Here is a 22079-nt window from a genome sequence, read left to right as displayed (position 1 = left end):
AATTATCAGCCAATTATCCTCACGCCTTATTTACAAGCTTGAACTATAACATTATATGCTGATTGATTAATTAAAATGTTTTTGGTTGTACAATTGTGCTAAAATACATCGCGTGTTTATTTTCTTTGTTTTTGCCTATTTTTGTCCAGTCTGGATCGGGCTGGTCTACTGATGATCAGCTAAGCTAGCAAGGGTTAGCATGTTAGCTTCCGGTGAAGACTCAGAAAATAAAAGTCTGGTAGTCGCAGCAGCTTCATTTGCTTACAAGCAAGACTCATTTGTCTAGGTTAAAAGGAAATTATGTGTATTATATAAACCTATCGTATTTATGCATATACATGTACTAATATAAACCGTAAAATTGCAAACAGGTGTTCCAAGTATTTGATAGAGGTGAATGCTGAAACAAAACCTGCTTTTATTTTGAAGGATTGTTCCTTTTATTTATCGTTTTAATTTTCTTGTCTTGACTCTGCTTCTGCTCTGTCTCTAAAACGAATGACCGATGGTAACCCCTCATCACTAGAACAATGAAGCAGGATGAAAGTCAGACTCGAGGACTTTTGACAGCCTTTTGTTGAAATGTGATATCCATGTAAAACGGGCATCCTTAAAACAATTTTGAAGCTGCATTGCTCTTTCTTTGACTATTTCGCGTACATTTACCTTCTTGGTGAACATGTTTGTTGCTTTTTTTAATCATTCGTCTTTAGACATCTGTTGATGTTGATAAAACATGCTTTTCTCTATGTTTCCCCTTCAAATGTAAACGCATTTCATGCGAAACATGATTTTTTTTTTCAACCGATCTTCTTTGTCATGACTGCAGAAATCCTCTGCGCATTTAGTCAGCAACTCATTTTGTGCTTAAAATATGAAACGACAATGCATTTTGAAAGAGAAATTGAGACAAAGGAGTTGAGGGGGAAAATAGACCTGAGTGTGATGTAACACGTGAGCGAGAATTTGATAAACAAGTTCCTAAATGGGGATTTTGGTGAGTTTGCCACTAGGGGGCGGCTGATCATTTGATGTATTACTCCACTAGAGTTTTGTTAACTATAGATTCAAATACGTTGTATTCATTTAATATGTGTGTTTCTACCAGCAAGCGCAGGGGTCTGTCTTACTGCTTTGTGTGCTGCTTGTGCGTGCTGCCAATAAATTGTGTGACTCACAGAGAAAACAGATGTACTTTGGTGTAGTTGCAGGGGTCACGGTGTTCTCTGCTGATCCCAGCCCCAAGTTTGTTGCCATTCCATTTCGACATTTTGAACACTCTGGTTGGATTTATTGCGCAAAAAAAAGGAAAAAAAAAACATGTTGGGAATTAACATTTTTAACAGACCATCTCTAAAAAGAAGAGTGGTTCTGAGAACGATCGGACACCTCTTTCACATTTGTTTTGTTTAACTTCTAGGGAGGTGAATGATTAAATTCCACATCCAGGCGGTCTGTAGTCTGTGAAATGGGATCAGAGTTGTTTAGATGTTTCTGTGAAAGGAAATGCAGTCAGAAGGCAAACAGAGCAGGACTGATAGTTGGATTTGGGGTTTTGTTTTTGAGTCAGATGATTGGTGAGGATGTCAGACTCGAACATCACACTCCTTGACTTTATTACGATCTCTCCTCTTCTCACGGCAGCCCGATCCAGATTTTGTCTGTACAAAGGTCATCCCGCTAACACGCTGAGTGTCTTCCTCCGGAGACGTTTTGGATTAACTTTAGAGTTTATAATTATTTTGTGCTTTTATTTAGTAAATGATTAAGGAGCCTTGATGCATTCCACAAAATCTAAAAAAAACTAAACTTTTACAGTAATCCACTGAACCCTTAGATATTTCCAACAAGGTTAAACATGCAACTTCACTATTGTGCGTTAGTACATTGAGCAAAATGTGCCCCATAAGAAATGAATGAGAAAATCTTCAAATTTCAAAATTTTAACCAGATTACCAACAAACCTTAAATATATTCATGGGTTATGTTTTCATCTTTTATAGTCACTTTTTTAAAAATTAGTTTAGGTAATATTTTAGCAACATTCTTATGTTTTTGGCTATTTTTTTATCTACTGAGGTTTTTATTGGCTGATTTAGGGTTTAGCTAATATTTTGACAACAGACTAACCTTTTTGACTAATTTAGTTTACTGAGGAATTTAAGGCTATTTTGGAGTTTAGCTAGTATTAATGCAATAAGCTACATTTTTTGGCTAATTTGGCATATACAGAGGTTTTTTTTGGGCCAATTTGGAGTTTACCTCATATTTAAGCAACAAACTAAATATTTTTTCCAAATTGGCATGTATTAGGGATTTTTAAGAAATTTAGGTCAACTTCAGCGCCCTTTCAGAGTTTTTTTTTAGCAAAATTTCCAAATGTAATATTTTGCAAATAGCTTTTGCATTTTCAGCAAAAAGCATCAGTATCTTTAGGGACTACTTTCAGCAAAAATGATTCACAATAGCATTATCGCATGTAATGCAACTTCTCTAGTTGTTATCTCTCGTCTTGCTGGAGTTAGTGCAAATGAATGAATCAGCAGACGCTTTCCCCACATCAGACCTTGGCTGCCCACGTCCACCCAGATGAAGTGTAGTTTGAACTTTGGATAGATAACATGTAGCTGGTCTGAATTTGTAGGAGCGAGCAGCCGTCCTCAGTCAGAAGACGACTGTAGTTGTTGAGTGCTGCTGGTAGTTTGTCTCGTCTGCAGTTCAGATCCAAACACTTAACAGGTGAATATCATGCAATTGTGATGTTTTTTTGTTTTTATTTTTTGGTTTTTATTCAAGTAATTATCTCAATCCTAAAATCATGCTTTTTTGCATGATGTTTTTTGCTTTAAGAAGCTCTCTTTGACTTTAATTTTCTGTGAGTAAATCCATTGTGACCTTCCTCCATATTTGGTGCAACTTAAGTTTATTCACGTCACAAGTTTCTGTTCTGTTTTCAAATGATGTTTACGTCAAAAAACACTCCTGCCAACCACAGGTCAGCACATCCAGAGCTTGCACGGATGGCTCTGTGGCTTTTGCCTGACTTTTGTGGAGCGACTGCTGATCTATTTCTTTTTGGGGATTTTCAGTGAGGATCAGGAGTTTGCTTGTGAAGGTGGGGAGAAGACAACATGGCAGTCTCCACTCAGTTGGGTTTGCTGCTGTGGAAGAACTTCACCTACCGACGGAGACAAACTGTGAGTGCCTTTGGTTCCATAAGCCAAAACTTACAGATTTTTTTTTTTTTGACACCATACGTTTTTTTTTTAATCCCACGTTTGTGGAACAATATTGTGTTGTCTCAACTTTTTCTGAGGGTTTAATGTGTCATTTGTGACTGTGACACATATGTCAGTGATTTGATGAAGCTACTGTTCTCCCAGTCAAAGTGATGCTAATGACATTCAGTCTGGAACTGCAGCACAGAGCTTCTTTATGTGAGACTCATCTGCATACAATCAGACTATTTGTCCTTCAAGTGGCTGCGGTTCCTCAAAGTGACGACTGTGGCTGCTTGACTTTCAGGCTAGTTACTTCCAACCAAAGAGCTTCTAAGACAGTGGCTTTATTCTTAATCCCCCACAGTGCAGGTCTGTCCTGCTGTTTCAGGCTGAGACAGGGCCAGCAGAACTGCACAGATGATGAGAAGGTGCAGATGGAAAAGCCAATAATCATTTAAACCCAGGAGATCTGTCCTACTCTGTCTGTAACCAACATGAACTCACTATGGGGTTGCTTTTATTAATACAACTTTTAAAGTAAATCAAAAAGGGTTGACTTTAGTGTACTGGTTCTTGATGTGTCTAAAAGTGTCTGTGTCTTGTATCCTTTATGCCACAGATCCAGCTGCTCATTGAGATCATCTGGCCTCTATTCATTTTCTTTATTTTGATATCAGTCCGGATACATTACCCACCCTACGAACAACATGAATGTAAGTCCTCCTTATATTTTAAACTTTCTTTCAGTCAAGATTGTAAGAAACTGATAGAGTTCCAATTTACAATCTATATTTAGGCGCAGCTTTTGGTACTAAGTCCTAGGAAAGATCAACATGTTTTTTTACCCAAGGTCCTTTTGACTGACAAGAGGATGTGTTGATTTTGTCAATATTAGTTCTGTGACTAAGCGATATCACCTCAAGTCCTGGAAAAAGGATTTTCTGGTGCTGCTGGTTTCATAACGCCCGTCTTGTGACTCCTCCGTAGGATTTTAGCATTTAATGGCACTTCTTGTGCTTTTATTTCACACTTTTGTTCATGTAAGCTTTGAAGGAAGACCAACTTTCTTTCATTGCTTCAAACGTGTGGCAACTTATTTGTTTTAAGCAATGTTTGACATCCAACTTCAAGCAAATTATGAAAACCGGATTCTTTTCTGTTTTTCCAGGCCACTTCCCCAACAAAGCCATGCCCTCTGCAGGCACCCTGCCATGGGTACAGGGCATCATCTGTAACGCCAACAACCCCTGCTTCCGTCATCCCACTCCGGGAGAGAGTCCAGGAGTTGTGGGGAATTTTAATGACTCAATGTGAGTAAAACAGGTTTTTGCATGGATGAATATTCACGAGTTCTATTTTCCTTTAAATGTACAATCATCGTCATTTCAGCCTTGAGTCATGGTTCTCTTTATGCTCAAAATTTTCAAATACAAAGGTCTGGAATGTAAGATTAGCAGAGCTGTACCAATGTTCTAAATCAGGCTTCAAAACCTGAGAAATTGTTGAAATTCCAGTAAATAAAAATCAAACTCTGTCAAATCAAAACCAAACAAAACACATCGTAAAACATTCTGTTTGGTGAATCTTTTCTTTCTCATCATCACCAGAATCTCTCGTTTGTTGACTGATGCCAAGAAGATCCTGCTCTACTCTCAGAACGATAAGAGCTACGAAGGCTACAAAGGACTGCTGAGGGCCCTCAGGAAACTTCAGAAGAACACAGCTCGTAAGGACAACCTTTTCAAATATATGCCTCTTTACTTATTTTTATTTGGTTTATTTCAAGCAATTTCAGCAATAAAAATAAAAGAAGAAATTACAGATATACCAGATCAAATCTTGGCATTAAAATCACTCCTAATCATAAATAGTCATATTTGCATTCGTACAGTACATAAAGCACACACACTTTACAAAATTAGCATTACAAATCCCCCTAATTAAAAAACTTATTTTGGCTCATTTAAAGTCCCACTGAGATCATCTTTTGATCTATTCTTAAAAAGTGTCTTTTCATTAGGATTATACAATTTTTAGACAAAATCCAAAGTCCTGGGTTGTTTTCTAGAACATCATTTCTGCTGAGCAGCAGGAAATTTGCCGTACACTTTTGGCACGGATGTAAGCCTCTGCTTATTTCCCATGATCCCTTTGTTTACACTCACTCTGATACCTTACAATCCTTCACAACCCATAAATAATCAACAAAATGTTGAGAAATATTGAAGCAATTGTACAATTTAGAGCCAGATACCAGCTCAGACAAGGAAAACAATGACGTTAGTGGATCTATTTGTCCGGCCATCACAGTTTCTAGGTCACAACTGAGAGCCTTTTGAAACAGCATTCTTAATCTACTCTTGATTCACCACAATTTGAACAAATAAATACCCAGAAATGCAATTTTAAGCTTAAATTACTTTATTTTTGTCCTCCATCACCATAAAAATGCTACAAGAACATGTTCCACACACCAAAAACATCATTTTCATTGGAATCTGTCTTTGACTGTGAATTGATTCCAGGGAATGGGGAACTGGAATGATGTCATGTCTTTATGTAACACCACATAAAGACACAATCAGGTGTCATAAAGTACATATAGCACGAGGTTTTGCTGATTCCCTGATGCTATGCTGAATCTAGATAAAGTTTGTTCTGTGAAACATAATGCAACTGATCTTATCAGCGATGACGAAGTGATCAGATGGCGTCCCCTGTGCATGGCCTTTGTCTTTGGTTGCACAAGATGGCAAAAAAATGGGGCTTAACACTGGTAGAATCAATTCAATACTGTTATTATACTAAAATAATGCTGCTTCTTCCCCCGGTTGTGTAATTTTTTTTTTTTTGCTAAAATCTTTCATGGAGTCCGATCAAACGGGCTTTCTGACTGCTTGTTCTGTTTGCCCGCACTCTGCAAAGATGAAAGAGCATTAAGATTCAAAAAGGAACACTAAAAAAAAGCAACTTTATGTTTTTTTCTGAACTATAATGAGAAGTTGTCTCTGTATTTCATTTGTCTTTAGTGATTTTAAGACACTGAACATCTTTTTATATCTTTTATGAAAAACATTGCAATGACACTTTTTAGTTTTTTTATTTCTGGTGTGCAGTTGTTGAGCAGTAGTTAATATTACATTTGCAGATCTTCAAATAGACTGTTGAAGCAAACAGCTGCTGCACACTGAGGTCTGTTGAACACCTGTCTGAATCAAAGAGCTGAAAATGGCGTCCCTCTTGTGTTGCTTAATAACTGATTATCAGGAGGAGCAATGAGGTTTAAATGGGAAAGCCAGGGGAGTCGGTGCGGTGAAGGGAACCTTTACGTAGGTACGTCCCTCCTTTATCAGATGTCACATATTCCTGAATTATGAAAGAGGCCAGAGTTCATATAGAAAAGGAAAACAGTCAGCAAAAATATGAAGAAAAAGAAGAAGTCATTTCGGAGTTTTGCATCCTTAAATATATTCTTATTTTTTTGGGTTAGAAGAGATCACAGCATGTGCAAGTTGCCTCCAAATAACTGTCATTATTTAACCCTTTAATACCTGAGCTCCAGTGTTGTTCCAGTATGTTCTTTGACATACTTTAACTTTGCAGCCATTCACACGACAATTCCAGCAGATTCTATCCCTGCAGCAGCAGTGGACATTCACTGATTCACTGTATGGGGTTAATTATACTTTGGAATAAACTTGTAAATTCTTATTTTTTTTAGCTCCTCAGGCCAGTTTCCCCAGACATCACGCTGGTGTCTGATGTTTGTGACGCCTCGATAGTTAAATGACTAACCAGACGAGGGATGCGGGAACATGTACAGACTCGTGTTGATGAAGGGCTCAGCTGTTTTCAGAGACAATAAAACACACAAAGACCACTGCGGAAGTGGCTTCGTAACTAAGAAAATGAAATGCAAACATTCACACAATCCACGTATTTGTTGCAGCCGCTGCTGGTCGCTTCACAGTTTTGTATTTCCTCAAGAGGACTTGAGCTCATGTCTATGGGGCTTTCAAGTCTCACTGGGAGACTGCTTTAATTCTATTTAGTAATCCCTGCTGTAAAACCCCCTGACAGTTGAAGTCGTATGAAACCACAGAGGAAGTCAGCTGGAAATATCAATATGTCCGCGTCTAACTCCATTTTAACAAATGGTTTCTCCTAGTTGTCCAAGAAGAAAAATAATCGCTGGTATTAAAGCCCCTAAAATAAGCGGCGTGACTTTTGAGCAAACAGAAACACACTGTTCACTTTCACTTCCTCCTAAGGGATGTTCAGCTGAAGCGTGTGTTTCCTGTGGCTGTGCATGTCATCTGGTACTTATCAAAAAGACTCAGTTTGATGATGGGAACAGCAAGAAAACACCAATATAATTGTGGTAGTAAAAAGTAACTTCTCAGTTACAGCTAATGTAGATAGAACTCATTTGTGGCAAAATTGGAGCCTTTGGGGACCATGAAGAAGACAAGAGTTGGCTGCACGGTTGGAATGAGGCACATTAAAATGGAAAAGCATAGATAATATCATTGATATTTGCAATTGTTTGGAAAACCCATTTACTGAAGATGAGGGGCATTGACAGAATGCTACAGTATCCCGGTTCTAAGGAAAATCAATACAGTTCCATACATCAAGTTGCTTATCTTTTACGGGTTCACAAAGTTTTCTTAACAGATATAAAGGACAAGTTGAAGCAAAAAAAGCAAATGTAGGACAGATTGGAAATCTGGGTTAAGGTTGAACACTCTTTTTTTAACCTCTGCTGACAGTAAAACCCAGAAATGAGGAGGAGAAAGATCTGCGTGTGTGCAGGCTCCTGGAACAGCTGGCTGGAGCCACTTTATGATACGACCTCAGTAAAAGGCAGCTCTCAGACAGCAGAGAAGGCTGTTATTAGTGCTCACAGTGATTTAGGATCCGTCATTTAAAGACCCACTTCAATGAAAATAGTGCTCTTGGTGTTTTTAGCATGTTCTTGTAGCATTTTTCTCATGATGGAGGAGAAATCTAAAATAATTTAAGGTTAAAACTGTGTTTCTTCATTAAAATTGTGATGGGTCAGAAACAGATACAGACATATAGATCCATTAACGTCTTTATTTTCCTTGTCTTAGCTGGTATCTGGCTCAAAACTGTATGGTTGCATAGTCCCAATGTTGCTCACCATTTCTTTTTACGCTAATGTTAGCTTAGGGCATGGAGAAATGGCATCAGTTGACTCAGAAGCAGCCCCCCCCAAAAAAAAAAGATAATTGCAGAGGATTAAAATCACCCGCAGCAGGTGTTTATTATTTGAAGAAGAAGAAATTGCGCCCTCCTGATTTTAAGACACAGAGTATGAATCGTAACAAACATCCTCCGGCCGTGCGCGGGAGGGGAGTTCTCGGTATTCACATATTTGAAGATGCTTCGGGTCCCTAACCCTCGCGAATAAAGGTGGAATACTATAGATAAAAATATAGTTGGAGCGAAACTTTAACGAGATGGTTTCTGTGAGACACTGGCATGAATGTTTTTCCTATAAGTGTCTGCAGGGGAGGATGATATGGCGAAAAAGAACAAATCCCAGATTATTTGGACAGGTTGTCAGCTCAACCTACGCTGAGTTCAGTTAATGTCTATTAGAGGCATGGCGAACCGCTGACATTTAGAACACAACCTTCTCTGCTTGTGTATTGCTGCCCAAACAAACTTTTTGGTAAACAGCAGAAACTAAATCTAATGCCAGGAATCCTCCACAAAAGCAGCAGTCTCCTTGTTTGTTTTCTTCGTTCCTGATTGTTTGAACATCTGTGTTGTTTTTCAGGTTTCAAGCTGAAGGACTTCTTACAAGACAATGAAACTCTTTCCCATTTTCTGCACCACAATGCATCTCTCCCTCACCATGCGCTGAAGCACATCGTGGAGGCTGATGTCAATCTTGAAAAGGTACGAAATTCCAATTTTAAAAGTCTCATAGATGAAATCATCTGAGGCCTCCTGGTTGTGTCCATTTCATAGAGGAGATAATCGTATTCCCCCGGCCAACGTGCTTGTTCATAAATCTGATGACCTTGGCTTCACAGTCTCTGTTGGACCAAAGGATTTTTTCTGTAGCACAGCTAAGCCGTTAATACCCAGTAAAATCACAGAGGGTGGGGGTTGGGACTGCACTCTGTACCGGGCCGTGACCCCTTCCCATCTGTCTTTTTATTGTTTGTTTTGATTTTTCCCTCTTTGAACTAACAGGATTTATTCCTCCCGCACATGAAATGTATTTTTTTTTAGTTAACTCCCCACTTCAGGGTGGAACCTTTTCTTTAAACTGACAAAGTGATAGTTTCTACATGGATCCTTTGAAACATTCTCCTTCCAGAATGAAGTGTATCCGGTCCACATCTTCACAGCCTCCATTTCATCACCGCTGCTTTGCAGTTTCAAGGCTACACTCGACTCATTTCTCCTTTTTTCTCTCCCCCCTCCCATCCTCACATTGCTCCTCACGTGCAGAGCCAGAGGCTCTAAGTCAAAAACACGTTTCGCCATCTGATGCTGCGCGGCTCACCCCCCCTCTGCTGGACCTTTATTGATCAGAGAGCAACTTTTGCTCCATGAACATTTCAGGGCCAAAAGGAAAATAATGGAATTCCTAACTTCCCTGTCTGTGTGACATTTACTGTTTTTCCTCATTGAGTGCTTGAGATAAAAATCGTCACATATGTAAAGCAAATGATCCCCCTCTCGTCTGCGAGGGTCTTCAACAAACAAGGAAAGCATCTATCTAGTCCATAAGAACTATTATCCCTAAGGAGTTCATCTTGTTACAACAAATGTTATAACACAAGTGATGCAAAAAGAACATCAGCATTTTTCCTCTAACTCTGTTCTTTCATGGCTTCCAACACGTTTTCTAAATGTTTCTTATCTGTTTATTTGCAACCATTTCTAGGTGCTCACCAAAGGTTTTGGGTTTCATCTTCGTGACCTCTGCAACACCACCCCTCTGGAGGAGTTTGTCCTGATTGCCGACCCCAACGTTTCCCGTTTAACTCAAGAAATAATCTGCAACTCGTCAAGTGACTGGCTAAACAAAGCTCAGCACCACTTCCTCTCCAACTTGGATTTCCTCAAACCGATCCGGGTGAGTGTGAGCACACATCCTGAAAGTCGTTTGTTTGTGGAAGTTATCAGAAGATGCTTTTGAACCAAAAGTACTCACAACCCTTTCCATACAACTTTAGACAAAGAGCGTCTTTACCGTGTGAACCACTCGTGACACAAACGCTCAGTGATTAACTGTGTAACTTTGTGCTGACCGGAGTAAAAAAACCTTCATAATCCCTAAAGGTTGAAGCGGATATACTGTACATACGACCAAAATGCTCAAGCACGCCATCAAAAATCTGATTACATTCTGGGTAAAGGCACAGTTTATTAGTAAAAGCTCTAAATAATTGCCCCAATTTCATATTTAGAATGAATTGTTATTTAAAATCCCTATGTGGTTTATGTTAAAAAAGACTTAATATCAAAATTAGATTATGAATCAACCTTTGATCTCTATATTTTTATTTCAATAGTGGATTTTTTTTATCCTGTTCTTGTCCCTCACCGATCAGTACGCCTCTCCTCTGTGTTCACGTTTGTGAACAGCATGCCTCTTCCCGTAAAACCCATCAGCTGAATGTGAGTCACAGCCACAAGAAGTGGGCAGAATATTTTGAAGCATGAAACTTTCCTGGAATAAACAACGGAACCGAAAAAAAAGAAGATGTCATTGTTAAAAAAAAAAAAAAAAAAAAACTATTTCTCAAAATACTTGAGCCGTTCTGACTTTTCCTTAAAATCAAGTGATACTTTGTTTTTTTTATTTTTCAAACCCGTGAAGTAAAACAAATGGATGCTTCATACACATAATTTGCTGGTATGTTGTTCAAATTTGTCATAACCTTGACGCAATACTGGAAATTCTCTGCAAAGCTGACAATCCTGTCCAAAGTTTAAGTCCAAGAACTATTGCAAAACTTAGTTCCTTCCCTCTGTCCGGAGTGAGGTGGAAGAGAAGTCATTAGGAAAGAAGACAGTGAAAGAGAAACAGATGGAGTCGATGAGTGTCTTTTTTCCTAGAGGACTGCTCTCTCTTCAACAACACCTGGGCTTTATCAAGTGTCGGGCATTCCAGCAGATAAACACTGATGAACCCACACAGCCGTTTGACAAGAACATTGAGTATCAACATTTATTTTCTCAACTCCTACTTTCTATTACCGCAATGTTTGATTTTCCCTGAACTCCTTGGCGAGCCCTTTGTTCACTTAATACGTGCATTTAGAAATCCGAGATTCTTTGTGGCAGAAGGGTTGCACAAAAAGAAGAGAACAAATCCCAAAGACATTAGTGATGTGGGGTTTTAATGTTTATTTATTTTTTATTTTTTTCTTTTGACAGAGGGACGTGAAGGCAGACCCCAAAGTTGTTCAGGAAGTCTCAGCTGCGACTGATAACCTCCTGGAGAGCCTGGGAGCGCTGGCCGTGGAGGTAAATGAACGCGTGCAAATACGAGTTTCTGGGGTCATAGCGTCTAAAGTTCAGCCAACATGTTTGTGAGTAAAATCAATTCTTACCCCGAATTGGATTCAATGAGGTAATAAAACTTGCTGCAAAGCAGGTAGAAGTCCAAGCGGGGGTGTCCAGGGTCAGGGCTTTATTGACTATCTATAAGTGCACATACTGTAGGTGTGCAAACAGTTTCACGCCACTTTTGATGCAAACTGGTGTTCTCAGAAAAAATAGGTGTTTGTGTTGATATATTTTCTGAGCACATTAATTCTGGGGTTAGAACTTCATTCTGTTTACAAAGGAGCTCCTATTTGTTGCACTGAAAAGGCCAGGCTGGAGAAAAATGAACAAACTACAGTCTGACTGGAACTATATTTTTATATAAAGTCTGACTCAGGAAGTCCCAGTGCGATGGCCTCATTCTTTTCATTTTCACACACATACACACTGACACACAGGCCTGACTGACCTAAGCTAATGTTACTCGGTCTGAACTGCTGGAATGCATTGAGAAATCAGAGACGCAGCAATTGGTTGTACCTCTGTTCACAAGCAAACCAACTGCTCCCTTTCTCTGAGGCTGGGGCTCTGATGAGTCGGCGAAACACAAAAGACCCAGCTGTGTGTGTGCGTGCATGTGTGTCCACATTTCTTTTGTTTTTTTATATTCATTTTGTTATTCCATGTTTGTGTTTATTGGTTTAGTTTGCCATTAACACAAAATAAATAATAAAAAAAGAAATAGGCAGAAGCTTATGAAGCTTATTGGATGGTTTTCTTGGAAAACTAAACAATGTCAATGCTGATCAGTGTGACAAAAAAATAGATGCAATAAAAAATGTTTAAAAAATTACAGATACAAGTAAATCAAATCCTTCTACATATGTATACTTTAAACATTTATACATTTACATTTTAAACTGCAAAGGCAAGTTACTTAATTTTAATTCATCACTTAATTAATTCCATAATTTTACTCCAAGAACTGAAACACATCTCACCTTAACATTGGTTCAAACTTTAACCTGATTCAGCTTTTCAAAGTTTTGATTGCTGTTGCAAAGTTAGAAAACATCCTCTCACGTTAAACGTTTGAGCAAGAAGAAATCTGTTTCTTGTTCATGTAGATTATTCCCTGCCTCGCTAAATGATTGTTGATGATTGAGGAGCAACATGTAATCATAATCAGATGTTAAGTGAAATGTTCTGCGAGCAAACGGCAGCTGGCACAGAGGCTCCGCTGTTTTGTTGCCAACAAGATTCAGAGAGAAGAAATGCAGCCATGTAACCCCAAATGACTGTGTCGCAATCGCAAAATTCTGAGAAGTAAAACAATGTTTTTATCTTTGCTAGAAAAAAATGGAAATTACCAGAAAACAAGGCGTATACATATAAACATATAAACTCGATTTTGTGTCTAAATGAATAATAAAAGATGTAATGACATCTTAATAAAGCACACATGATCTGAGCCATGAGGGGTTGAAGTATGCATGCACATTAGATTGATTATTGACCTAAATTGCCTAAAAGAACGAGTTAATGAGTGTGAACATACCAGCCGCTTACATGGGTGCAGAACGAGACTGGATAAATTCCTATTAGCCTATTTACTCTGTTTCTCCAGACTCCTTTTTCTGTTTTGTAAGAAGATTATTCAGAGATTGGCACTGCAGAGGTTGGAATGGGATTTTTTTCCCTTCATTTTCTTATAAATTTGGGGAAAGCACGCACTTATGCTAATGTAAGCAAACCCTTCATTTGTTTCTTTCAGTAGCTAGATTAAAACAGGCTTGTGGGCTACTCTGAACTGAATAGCTGTGCCTTGAACTATAGTAACCTTACCCTGGCTCTGTTGCGAGGTTACCCAGGGCCGATCCTCTTCTGCTGCTTGCCAGTGACTGTGTTGGTACAGGTATCGCCTCGCCTCACAGGTTAATGGGGGCAAGATGGGGAATGGGAAATAACGGGATCATTTCAAGGTAGAAACTTGCTCCGATTCTCAAACTCAACAGGATACTGGAGAGAGTGATAAACAAACTGGTCCTTTTTAATGAACTCAATTAACGCAATTAAAGTTTCACAAAAAAGTTTTTGCAATGAAGACACATGTCATTAGAACCGAGTAAACACATAAATGCTCAGCTGTTCAGAAACAAGAATGCACAATGAAAGCCTCACAGCCGACCTCCCACACAAAGAGCCAGATATGCAGCAATAAACACACCGATGTGCACACAGAAGCTCTCAGATGTGTGCAGAGACAGCAGGAAAACGTGGCATAAATGCAGCTGCAAGCTCACCGCATCATTGAAAAAAAAAAAAAACATCTCACTTTGCTTTCTGTTTCAAAACAGTGGGTTAATACTGCATTACATTGATGTTACTGAAAATGCATAACTACACTATGATATTATTCTACACAGAAAAACAAAACAAGCTGTTCTGTGTCCGTGTCATCTCGCCTGTTTGGGTCTGCACTGTCAGTACGGGCGTATTTACCTTTAAATGTCAGTACTTGGTCTCATTTGCCAGAGCATGTGACAGCTTTCCTGCTCTCCTGGCATGAGAACGACCGACAGTAACCTCTCTTTGTCCCAACACCCTCCTCCCCTCATTTACATCCCCTGCTTTGTCGCAGCCTCTAATTTCTAATTGAGCCAGGCAAGAAAACGCCGCCAATTATAGTTTTCCTGTTTAAGCATGCCACTGTATCAAGGAAAGTAATAGACAGCCATAAAGTTCTGGAAGTAGGTTAACTGATATGTAATCAGACAGGAAGCACCAAAAGATATGAGGTCACAGTATTTTCCTTTATTCTTATGAAATATCCTTACTGTTTGTGGTATTTGTATTCATATTTTTGACCACTTCGTGCTTACATTTTATTTTTTTTTTTCAGTACGAATCATTCCTTTGCTTCTCATCAGCCTAATAAAACATTCTTAATGTTGAATAGCTTTGTTCACGTAAAAACACAATCTTTCTGTAGTGTCACAAAGTGGCAGCATATTTGCTCTTGTAGCTGTGAGGTTCCAGAACCTTGATAAAGAACTTGATTCTTGACCTCCAGTTACCTTGGTTTGAACCGCAATAAACTTCCTCAATGATGTAATCGTTCATATGACTGGGATCACAATACCGCCTCCTCACAATTCCTCCTTTTTGCAGTTTCTCTGGAGAGAAAAGGAAACGGTCAGAAAGCAGGCGGTGTTTTGTAATTCCTTCTGGGGGGCATCATTAAATCCTTAAACAAAGGGCAGAGCTGTGTGGAGTTTAGTTGTTCTGTTTAACGGCACATTTTCGTCAGTAGCAGTCATGATTCAAAGTTGTTTACAAGGAATTTTTTATCCTACATTGCTAGTTTAGGACAAACGTTCTCATAGGAGGTAGCAGCCACCGGGTCTGTGCTGCGGGGGTGAAAGAGTCAGGAGGGGCATCCTGCTTCTCCGTAAGTGTATCACACGTGAGGGGCTGGAGTCTGATGCAAACTCCCCCACACATACGCACTCAGAGGTACAACAACAGGACTGGGATCAGCAGTTAATTTTATCTTAGTCTGGCAGGCGCCGAGTGCTAAGTGCCTCCACCCAACCAGAGCAGCGCTTCACTTCCATGTATAGAATATCACTCATGCCACAGACGTCGGCCTTGAATTTCTCCAGACATTGAGCACTTAGTGTTAAGGGCTTTAATAATTTGCTGCTACCAAAATAAAACGCCATTTCATTTATTATATGAGACATAAATTTATCTTAAAAAAAATTTTTTTTTTTTTAATTTAGTGCTAAAGCCTGTTTCTTAGTGAAAAAAATCATAACATGAAATAATTAATAAAATTTGATTTTATTACTTATAAACTGCATTTGGGGGCCTTGACTTTGACACAATTTTGACAAAATATATTTTTACGGAGGGTAAATAATTGAAAGTTATTTAAGGCTTAAGTATTTAATATTCTTGTCGGATTTTAATCACAGTTAAAAAGTTAAAGAAGTTCAATTTTTTAAGTTTCTAATAAATGTTCAATAAAGGTTTATCCTGTTCGCCCCGTGACCTATGGTGTGTTTTGAAATTTCTGCCCCATGTGTGATTGAGTTTGACACCCCTGTTATAACCAATATTCAATAATAATAAAACTCTTGATTTTTTTATTTTTCCAGTTGTAGTGACACAGTTTTTCTGTCTTTATCTAAACAGTTTTCCAGCATGAAGAGTTGGAAGGACATGAGGAAGGAGATCCTCTATCTGACTGCAAACCCCACAGGGTCTCCAAACCAAATGTACCAGGCTGTGTCCCGGATCGTGTGTGGACACCCAGAGGGGGGAGGCCTCAAAATCAAGTCTCTCAACTGGTACGAAGACAACAACTACAAGGCGCTGTTTGGAAACCACGGCAACGACAGCGACAATGAGCCGATCTCCAGTTACGATAACTCTTCCAGTAAGTATCCAACTCCCTGCAGCTTCCACAAAACAGCACTTGAATAAACTCTGGTCAACTCTCTTGTCTTTTTTAGCACCGTACTGTAACAACATGATGAAGAGCCTGGAGTCCAGCCCCATTTCCAGAATGATCTGGCGAGCGCTGAAACCTCTGCTCATGGGGAAGATTCTGTACACCCCAGATACTCCAGCAACCCAGAGGATCATCCATGAGGTATACAGAGGGCTCACTCTGAAGAAAGTCTCTTAAGAAGTGAGAAAGTATTGAATGTGTGTGTGTTCTTCAGGTTAATAAGACCTTCCAGGAGCTGGGCGTGTTGAGGGACCTGGGAGGAATGTGGGAAGAAATGAAGCCCAAACTCTGGAACTTCATGGAGAGCAGTGAGGAAATGGACATGGTCAGGGTGAGTGACGTCACTCCCTCAGACTAAACAGGACTGCGCTTACAGGACGGATCCTGTTTACATGGGAAGTTTACATGAGGCTGTCTGTGTTATGCCATCAAATATCAGAAGCAACCCTTACCAATATAGAATAGAGCGTGGCTGATAAAAGTTCAAGGAAGGGATGAGTATAAACAGACAATTCCACTTTAAGGGACAGTCATCTTCAGGTCAAGGATGAGAAAGTGTGAATCATACAGAAAATGCAGATTTTACAGCACTAATTTATTTTTTCTTGAAGAATAAGTCAACTCTAGAAATCGCAGCAGGAACAAAGAAAGCTCTGAAGCACAAGACTGCATTATTTGTTGGGTAAACAGGATTTTAGGGAAAACATGGAGCCTTAAAACACTTCCACCTAGTGGTAAAAGGCTGTCACTGTCAAACTGGAGACGTTTGGGTTCCTATGTATGTAATAGCTCCATAGATAAATGTTTTTTTAATGATCTATTGAGAGAAAAGCAACATAGATACAATAGCTAAAAGTAAGAGTGAAGGATTAAAAAAAGCTTCAAAATGTGATATAACTGAAAAATGAGGTCAGACCACTGGAACACAGTGGCTTCACAGCCTGAAGCTCTAATAAAGGTAAACAAACGAACTGCCAAGCATGCAATGCCTACTCGAAATGACTGAAGTTTTGCTTTTCATTTGCCCTTTACTTTGTTTTTGGTCATTTTTTTGTGGGTCTGTGTAAACAAAAAAATAAGAATGTGCATTTTAATTTTAGAACTTGCTGCAGAGTAATGTCGGCGCCGCGTTCCTGAACGCACAGCTCAGTGAGACTGAGTGGAGCGTGTCAGACGTGGCGAACTTCCTGTCAAAAGCCTCAGAGGACAAAAGACCTGCAGGGACCGCATACTCCTGGAGAGATATCTTCAATGAGAGCGATCACGCCATCCAGACCATTTCCCGCTTCATGGAGGTCAGTGTGCAGCTGAAAGATCTAGAATATATATAACAGAGGAGTTTCTGTCTTTAACTGTTTGCATGTCCAAAGATAATCAAAAGCAAAGAGAGAAAAAGGAAAAAAAAAATGTGGAAAAATAGGATAAATGTTAATTACTCATTTAGGTCAGTAGGTTGAAATCCTGAAATCAAATGTTCCTTTTCTTTCCATGCTTAATCTGATTAACTTGTTGACACACTGAACTGCTTCTTTTCTCTCCAAGAGAGAGACGGAAAATGTTCTGCTGCTAAATTTATATCCATCTGGGTGAAAGCATTACTTCAGATGAAATGGAAGAAAAAGATGATTCATAAATTATTGTTATGTATATTCATGTCAAAGCCAAATGAGGAGAAGCAAGTTTCAGTCTAAACAGGGATGTTTTTCATGTTTACAAACTCATTTGATCATATGACTCCAATAGAAACTGCCTCATTTTATTGGATCTACTGTAGAAACCTCCTAAAAAGTTTAGTTCAATAATTTACCAACTTTACAGAAAACAGAACTTGCAGTGTAACAACATCATGAATGTGTAAAGTGATGTTTTCCAGAGCTCAGACTATGTCCTCGAAGCCAACAGCGCTTCACTCTGTTAAATCAGCATTTCTTTTATTCTTCTGGCATTTCACACATTTGGCAGCACGAGTCTGTTTACAACACTCGAGCACATCGGAGGCTCATCTGTGGGAGGTCTTAAAATGTCACAGAAACAAGACCAGAAGGCTGACTCTTTGTTTGAGACAGAGTTGTTGCTCTGTGTCTTTGTTACATATGTTTGTCCCATTAAAGTCCCACTCTGACTTTCCCAGTGTTTTTTTAATTATGATTATGCAGTTTTTAGCCTCAATCCCCCAGCCGCTTTTCTCCTTCAGAGTCTACTGGAATTATCGTGTTAATGGTTGAAAATGTTAACGATTTTGTGTTAAATGGTTAAAAACATACTTGACCCAGTCTGTCCTCCTCAGTGTGTGAACCTGGATAAACTGGAGCCGGTGGCCAATGAGGAGCGCTTGGTCAACAAATCCATGAGTCTCCTGGATAACCAGAAGTTCTGGGCTGGAATTGTGTTTCCCGACATATCGCACAGCGACAACAGCGACCTGCCGCCCAACGTCAACTACAAGATCCGCATGGACATCGATAACGTGGAGAGAACCAACAAGATTAAAGACGGGTAAGTCATCGCTTTTTCTGTCAGTTTATCGTAGCTAAAATTGTGCTGACATTGCTGAATATTTGCAGATACTGGGACCCCGGTCCCAGAGCAGACCCATTTGAGGACCTCCGGTACGTCTGGGGAGGGTTCTCGTACCTGCAGGACGTCATAGAGCAGGGAATCATCAGAGCGGTCACCGGCTCAAAGGAGAAGACAGGCATCTACATTCAGCAGATGCCTTACCCCTGCTACGTTGATGACATGTAAGCCTGCTCTTTGTAGAAGTAACTGTCTTTAAACACTTCTGCAGGCTCAACCAAACATTTGATGTCCTTTTCAGTTTCTTGCGAGTGATGAGTCGCTCCATGCCGCTCTTCATGACTCTGGCCTGGATGTACTCGGTGGCCATCATAATTAAAGGCGTGGTGTACGAGAAGGAGGCCCGCCTGAAGGAGACCATGAGGATCATGGGGCTGAACAACGGCACCCTGTGGCTGAGCTGGTTCATCAGCAGCTTGATCCCGCTGCTGATCAGCGCAGGGCTGCTGGTGATGTTGCTGAAGGTTGGTCTCACAAGAACAAAATCTGATTCTTCAACTATCATCGCTCATGCTTTTCTTTTGGTATTAAGTGTTTCCTGTAACACCACTGAGTGAATTGTGGAAAACAAATGATCTCACTCTCTCTTTTCAGATGGGAAACCTGCTTCCTTACAGCGATTCTGGCGTCGTCTTCCTCTTCCTGGGATCCTTCGGCGTTGTAACCATCATGCAGTGTTTTCTCATCAGCACGCTGTTTTCTCGTGCCAACCTGGCCGCGGCGTGCGGTGGCATCATATACTTCACTCTCTACTTGCCTTACGTTCTGTGTGTTGCCTGGCAAGACTATGTGGGATTTGGAGCAAAAGTTGTAGTGGTATGTTCAAGAAAACAAATCCACATACAGTATGTACATCAATGCCACTGGATTCACTAAACAGTAGATGCTCTGTTTTCCCATCAGAGTCTGCTGTCTCCTGTGGCTTTTGGCTTTGGCTGCGAGTACTTTGCCTTGTTTGAGGAGCAAGGAGTGGGAATCCAGTGGTCCAACTTGCTGGCAAGCCCCTTAGAGGAGGACAGCTACAACCTAACCACATCCATCTGCCTCATGCTGTTTGATGCCGTGCTGTACGGAATCATGACCTGGTACATTGAATCGGTTTTCCCTGGTAAGTCCTTCAAAAAGGCCAAAATATATTTCCTCGCAATTTTCAGATGATTTATTTTAAAACTGTGATTTATTGTTGGCTAATTTGTGTTAATTACAGGTCAGTATGGAATCCCCAGACCTTGGTATTTCCCTTTCACCAAATCATATTGGTGTGGAGAAAAAGAAAATAAAGACATGTCTGCATCGATGTCAAAGAAGGGAAACGCAGAGGGTAAGAATTATATTCAGCACTCCTACAGGATTTCTTTAGTCTTTGCATTTTATTGTAAAAACTGATTTTGTGTGATATTATGTACAGCTGTGTGCATTGAGGAGGAACCTGGCCACATTGATCCCGGAGTTTACATCGAAAACCTTGTGAAGGTCTACAGTCACGGAAACAAGCTGGCTGTTGATGGACTGAGCCTGAAGTTCTATGAAGGACAGATCACCTCCTTCTTGGGTCACAATGGAGCCGGCAAGACCACCACCATGTAAGACACAATCAAACCTCAGCCCCAAGTGATAGATTTGGAAATTAGACCCTCTTAAACATGGAAGGTCGTGTGTTTTTCCGCCTTGTTTCTGATAGGTCCATTCTAACTGGGTTGTTCCCGCCCACCTCTGGCACCGCCTACATCCTGGGGAAGGACATCCGCTCCGAACTCAGCACTATCCGACAGAATCTGGGCGTCTGCCCACAGCACAACGTGCTTTTCAGCATGTATGTTTGCAATGTGTCAGCATCATCTGTTAAGCCTCTTACTTCACGCGGTCGCTGAGAATATTTGACCAAATTGTGTGTGTGTGTTTGATCTAATCCAGGTTGACAGTAGAGGAACACATCTGGTTCTACGCGCGCCTGAAAGGGCTTCCAGAGGAGAAGGTGAAGGCTGAAATGGAACAAATTGTGAATGATGTCGGCCTTCCTCACAAACGAAACTCTCGCACAAGCACCCTGTCAGGTCAGTTTCTTCACCTCACTTTTCTAATTTTACCTCTCTTCTTACAAGAAAAAGTTTACATGTTTAATTTTAAGCGATTTTGAATTTAGAAACTGCATTTGTGACTTTTCTTGTTAGGTGGGATGCAGAGGAAGCTGTCAGTGGCTCTGGCTTTTGTCGGGGGCTCCAAAGTTGTGATTCTTGATGAGCCCACAGCTGGTGTTGACCCCTACGCTCGAAGGGGAATCTGGGACCTGTTGCTAAAATACAGACAAGGTAAAGACAGAATCGTTATTCTTTCTCTCTTTTATTTGAAACCAAACATCAATGTTTTGCCTTAACTCTTTCAGGCCGTACCATCATTCTGTCCACTCATCACATGGATGAAGCTGACATCCTGGGTGACAGAATTGCTATCATTTCCCATGGCAAGCTCTGCTGTGTGGGCTCCTCCCTCTTCCTGAAGACTCAACTCGGTACAGGCTACTACCTGACGCTGGTGAAAAGAGACTACGACTTGACTCTGCAGTCCTGCAGGAACTCTGCCAGCACAGTTTCCTACAGCAAGAAAACAGAGAAGGTAGGAAGGTTACAGTATGATCAACTAAGGCAGGGGTGTCAAACTCAATCGCACAAGGGGCCAAAATCCAAAACACACCTTAGGTTGCAGACCGAACAGGATAAACATTTATTGAACTCTCTAAAACTACATTTTTAAAACTTGAAAACTGTAACTTTTTAAATTAGTTATGAACTAGATATAAAGTATTACCTGTGATAATGTTAGTGTGAATGCTGTAAGCTGAATGTGGCTGCTGAAGTGCTAATAACTGAAATTGATAGCTAAAAACGCTGAAGCTCATAGCTTCAAATGCTGAAGTTAATTGATGAAAACGCTGAAGCTTATAGCCAGCTAAAAATATTAACTAAATACCAAATTAGTCTAAAAAAAAAGTAAAAAAATACAACTTAGGTTAGCCAAAACAGATAGTATCTAGCTGAAAAAATAGCTAAACGTCAAAATATTAAAAAAAACTGAAAAAAGCCTAAATTAACCAAAACTACTAGCTGTAGCTGAAAAATTAGCTAAAAAATTAGCTAAACTCTCTTTTACTCTCCAAAAAATATATTTTGTTGAAGTTATACAAGTTAGAAATAAGCACAAGATAACATTGGGCCTTTGATAAC

At 39.9% G+C, this 22079-nt stretch overlaps 1 protein-coding gene across 4 annotated transcripts in view; it reads left to right on the top strand.

The window, feature by feature from the left end:
• The window catches only part of LOC112140337 (phospholipid-transporting ATPase ABCA1), a 32761-nt gene that overhangs the window by 356 nt on the left and 10326 nt on the right, over positions 1-22079 (top strand). For 3 of the 4 annotated variants that reach the window (XM_024263255.2, XM_024263282.2, XM_024263273.2), the window contains exons 2-23: positions 3090-3197; positions 3841-3934; positions 4390-4531; positions 4829-4947; positions 9031-9152; positions 10153-10344; positions 11652-11741; positions 15963-16206; positions 16283-16422; positions 16496-16612; positions 17382-17576; positions 18569-18777; positions 18846-19022; positions 19100-19322; positions 19453-19674; positions 19762-19966; positions 20066-20179; positions 20267-20441; positions 20540-20671; positions 20773-20912; positions 21030-21167; positions 21242-21471. In XM_024263255.2, coding sequence (XP_024119023.1) covers positions 3132-3197; positions 3841-3934; positions 4390-4531; positions 4829-4947; positions 9031-9152; positions 10153-10344; positions 11652-11741; positions 15963-16206; positions 16283-16422; positions 16496-16612; positions 17382-17576; positions 18569-18777; positions 18846-19022; positions 19100-19322; positions 19453-19674; positions 19762-19966; positions 20066-20179; positions 20267-20441; positions 20540-20671; positions 20773-20912; positions 21030-21167; positions 21242-21471 — 3486 coding nt within the window. In that variant the 5' untranslated portion in view covers positions 3090-3131. Of the gene's footprint in view, positions 1-2581; positions 2740-3089; positions 3198-3840; positions 3935-4389; positions 4532-4828; positions 4948-9030; positions 9153-10152; positions 10345-11651; positions 11742-15962; positions 16207-16282; positions 16423-16495; positions 16613-17381; positions 17577-18568; positions 18778-18845; positions 19023-19099; positions 19323-19452; positions 19675-19761; positions 19967-20065; positions 20180-20266; positions 20442-20539; positions 20672-20772; positions 20913-21029; positions 21168-21241; positions 21472-22079 lie in introns of those variants that run through there. The other variant, XM_024263264.2, reaches the window with a different exon arrangement.

Source organism: Oryzias melastigma, linkage group LG14 (assembly GCF_002922805.2).
Source record: "Oryzias melastigma strain HK-1 linkage group LG14, ASM292280v2, whole genome shotgun sequence".
Classification (NCBI taxonomy): Eukaryota; Metazoa; Chordata; class Actinopteri; order Beloniformes; family Adrianichthyidae; genus Oryzias; species Oryzias melastigma.
The sequence above is the reverse complement of the archived record's forward strand: the minus strand, read 5'-3'. Positions and strand labels throughout refer to the sequence as shown.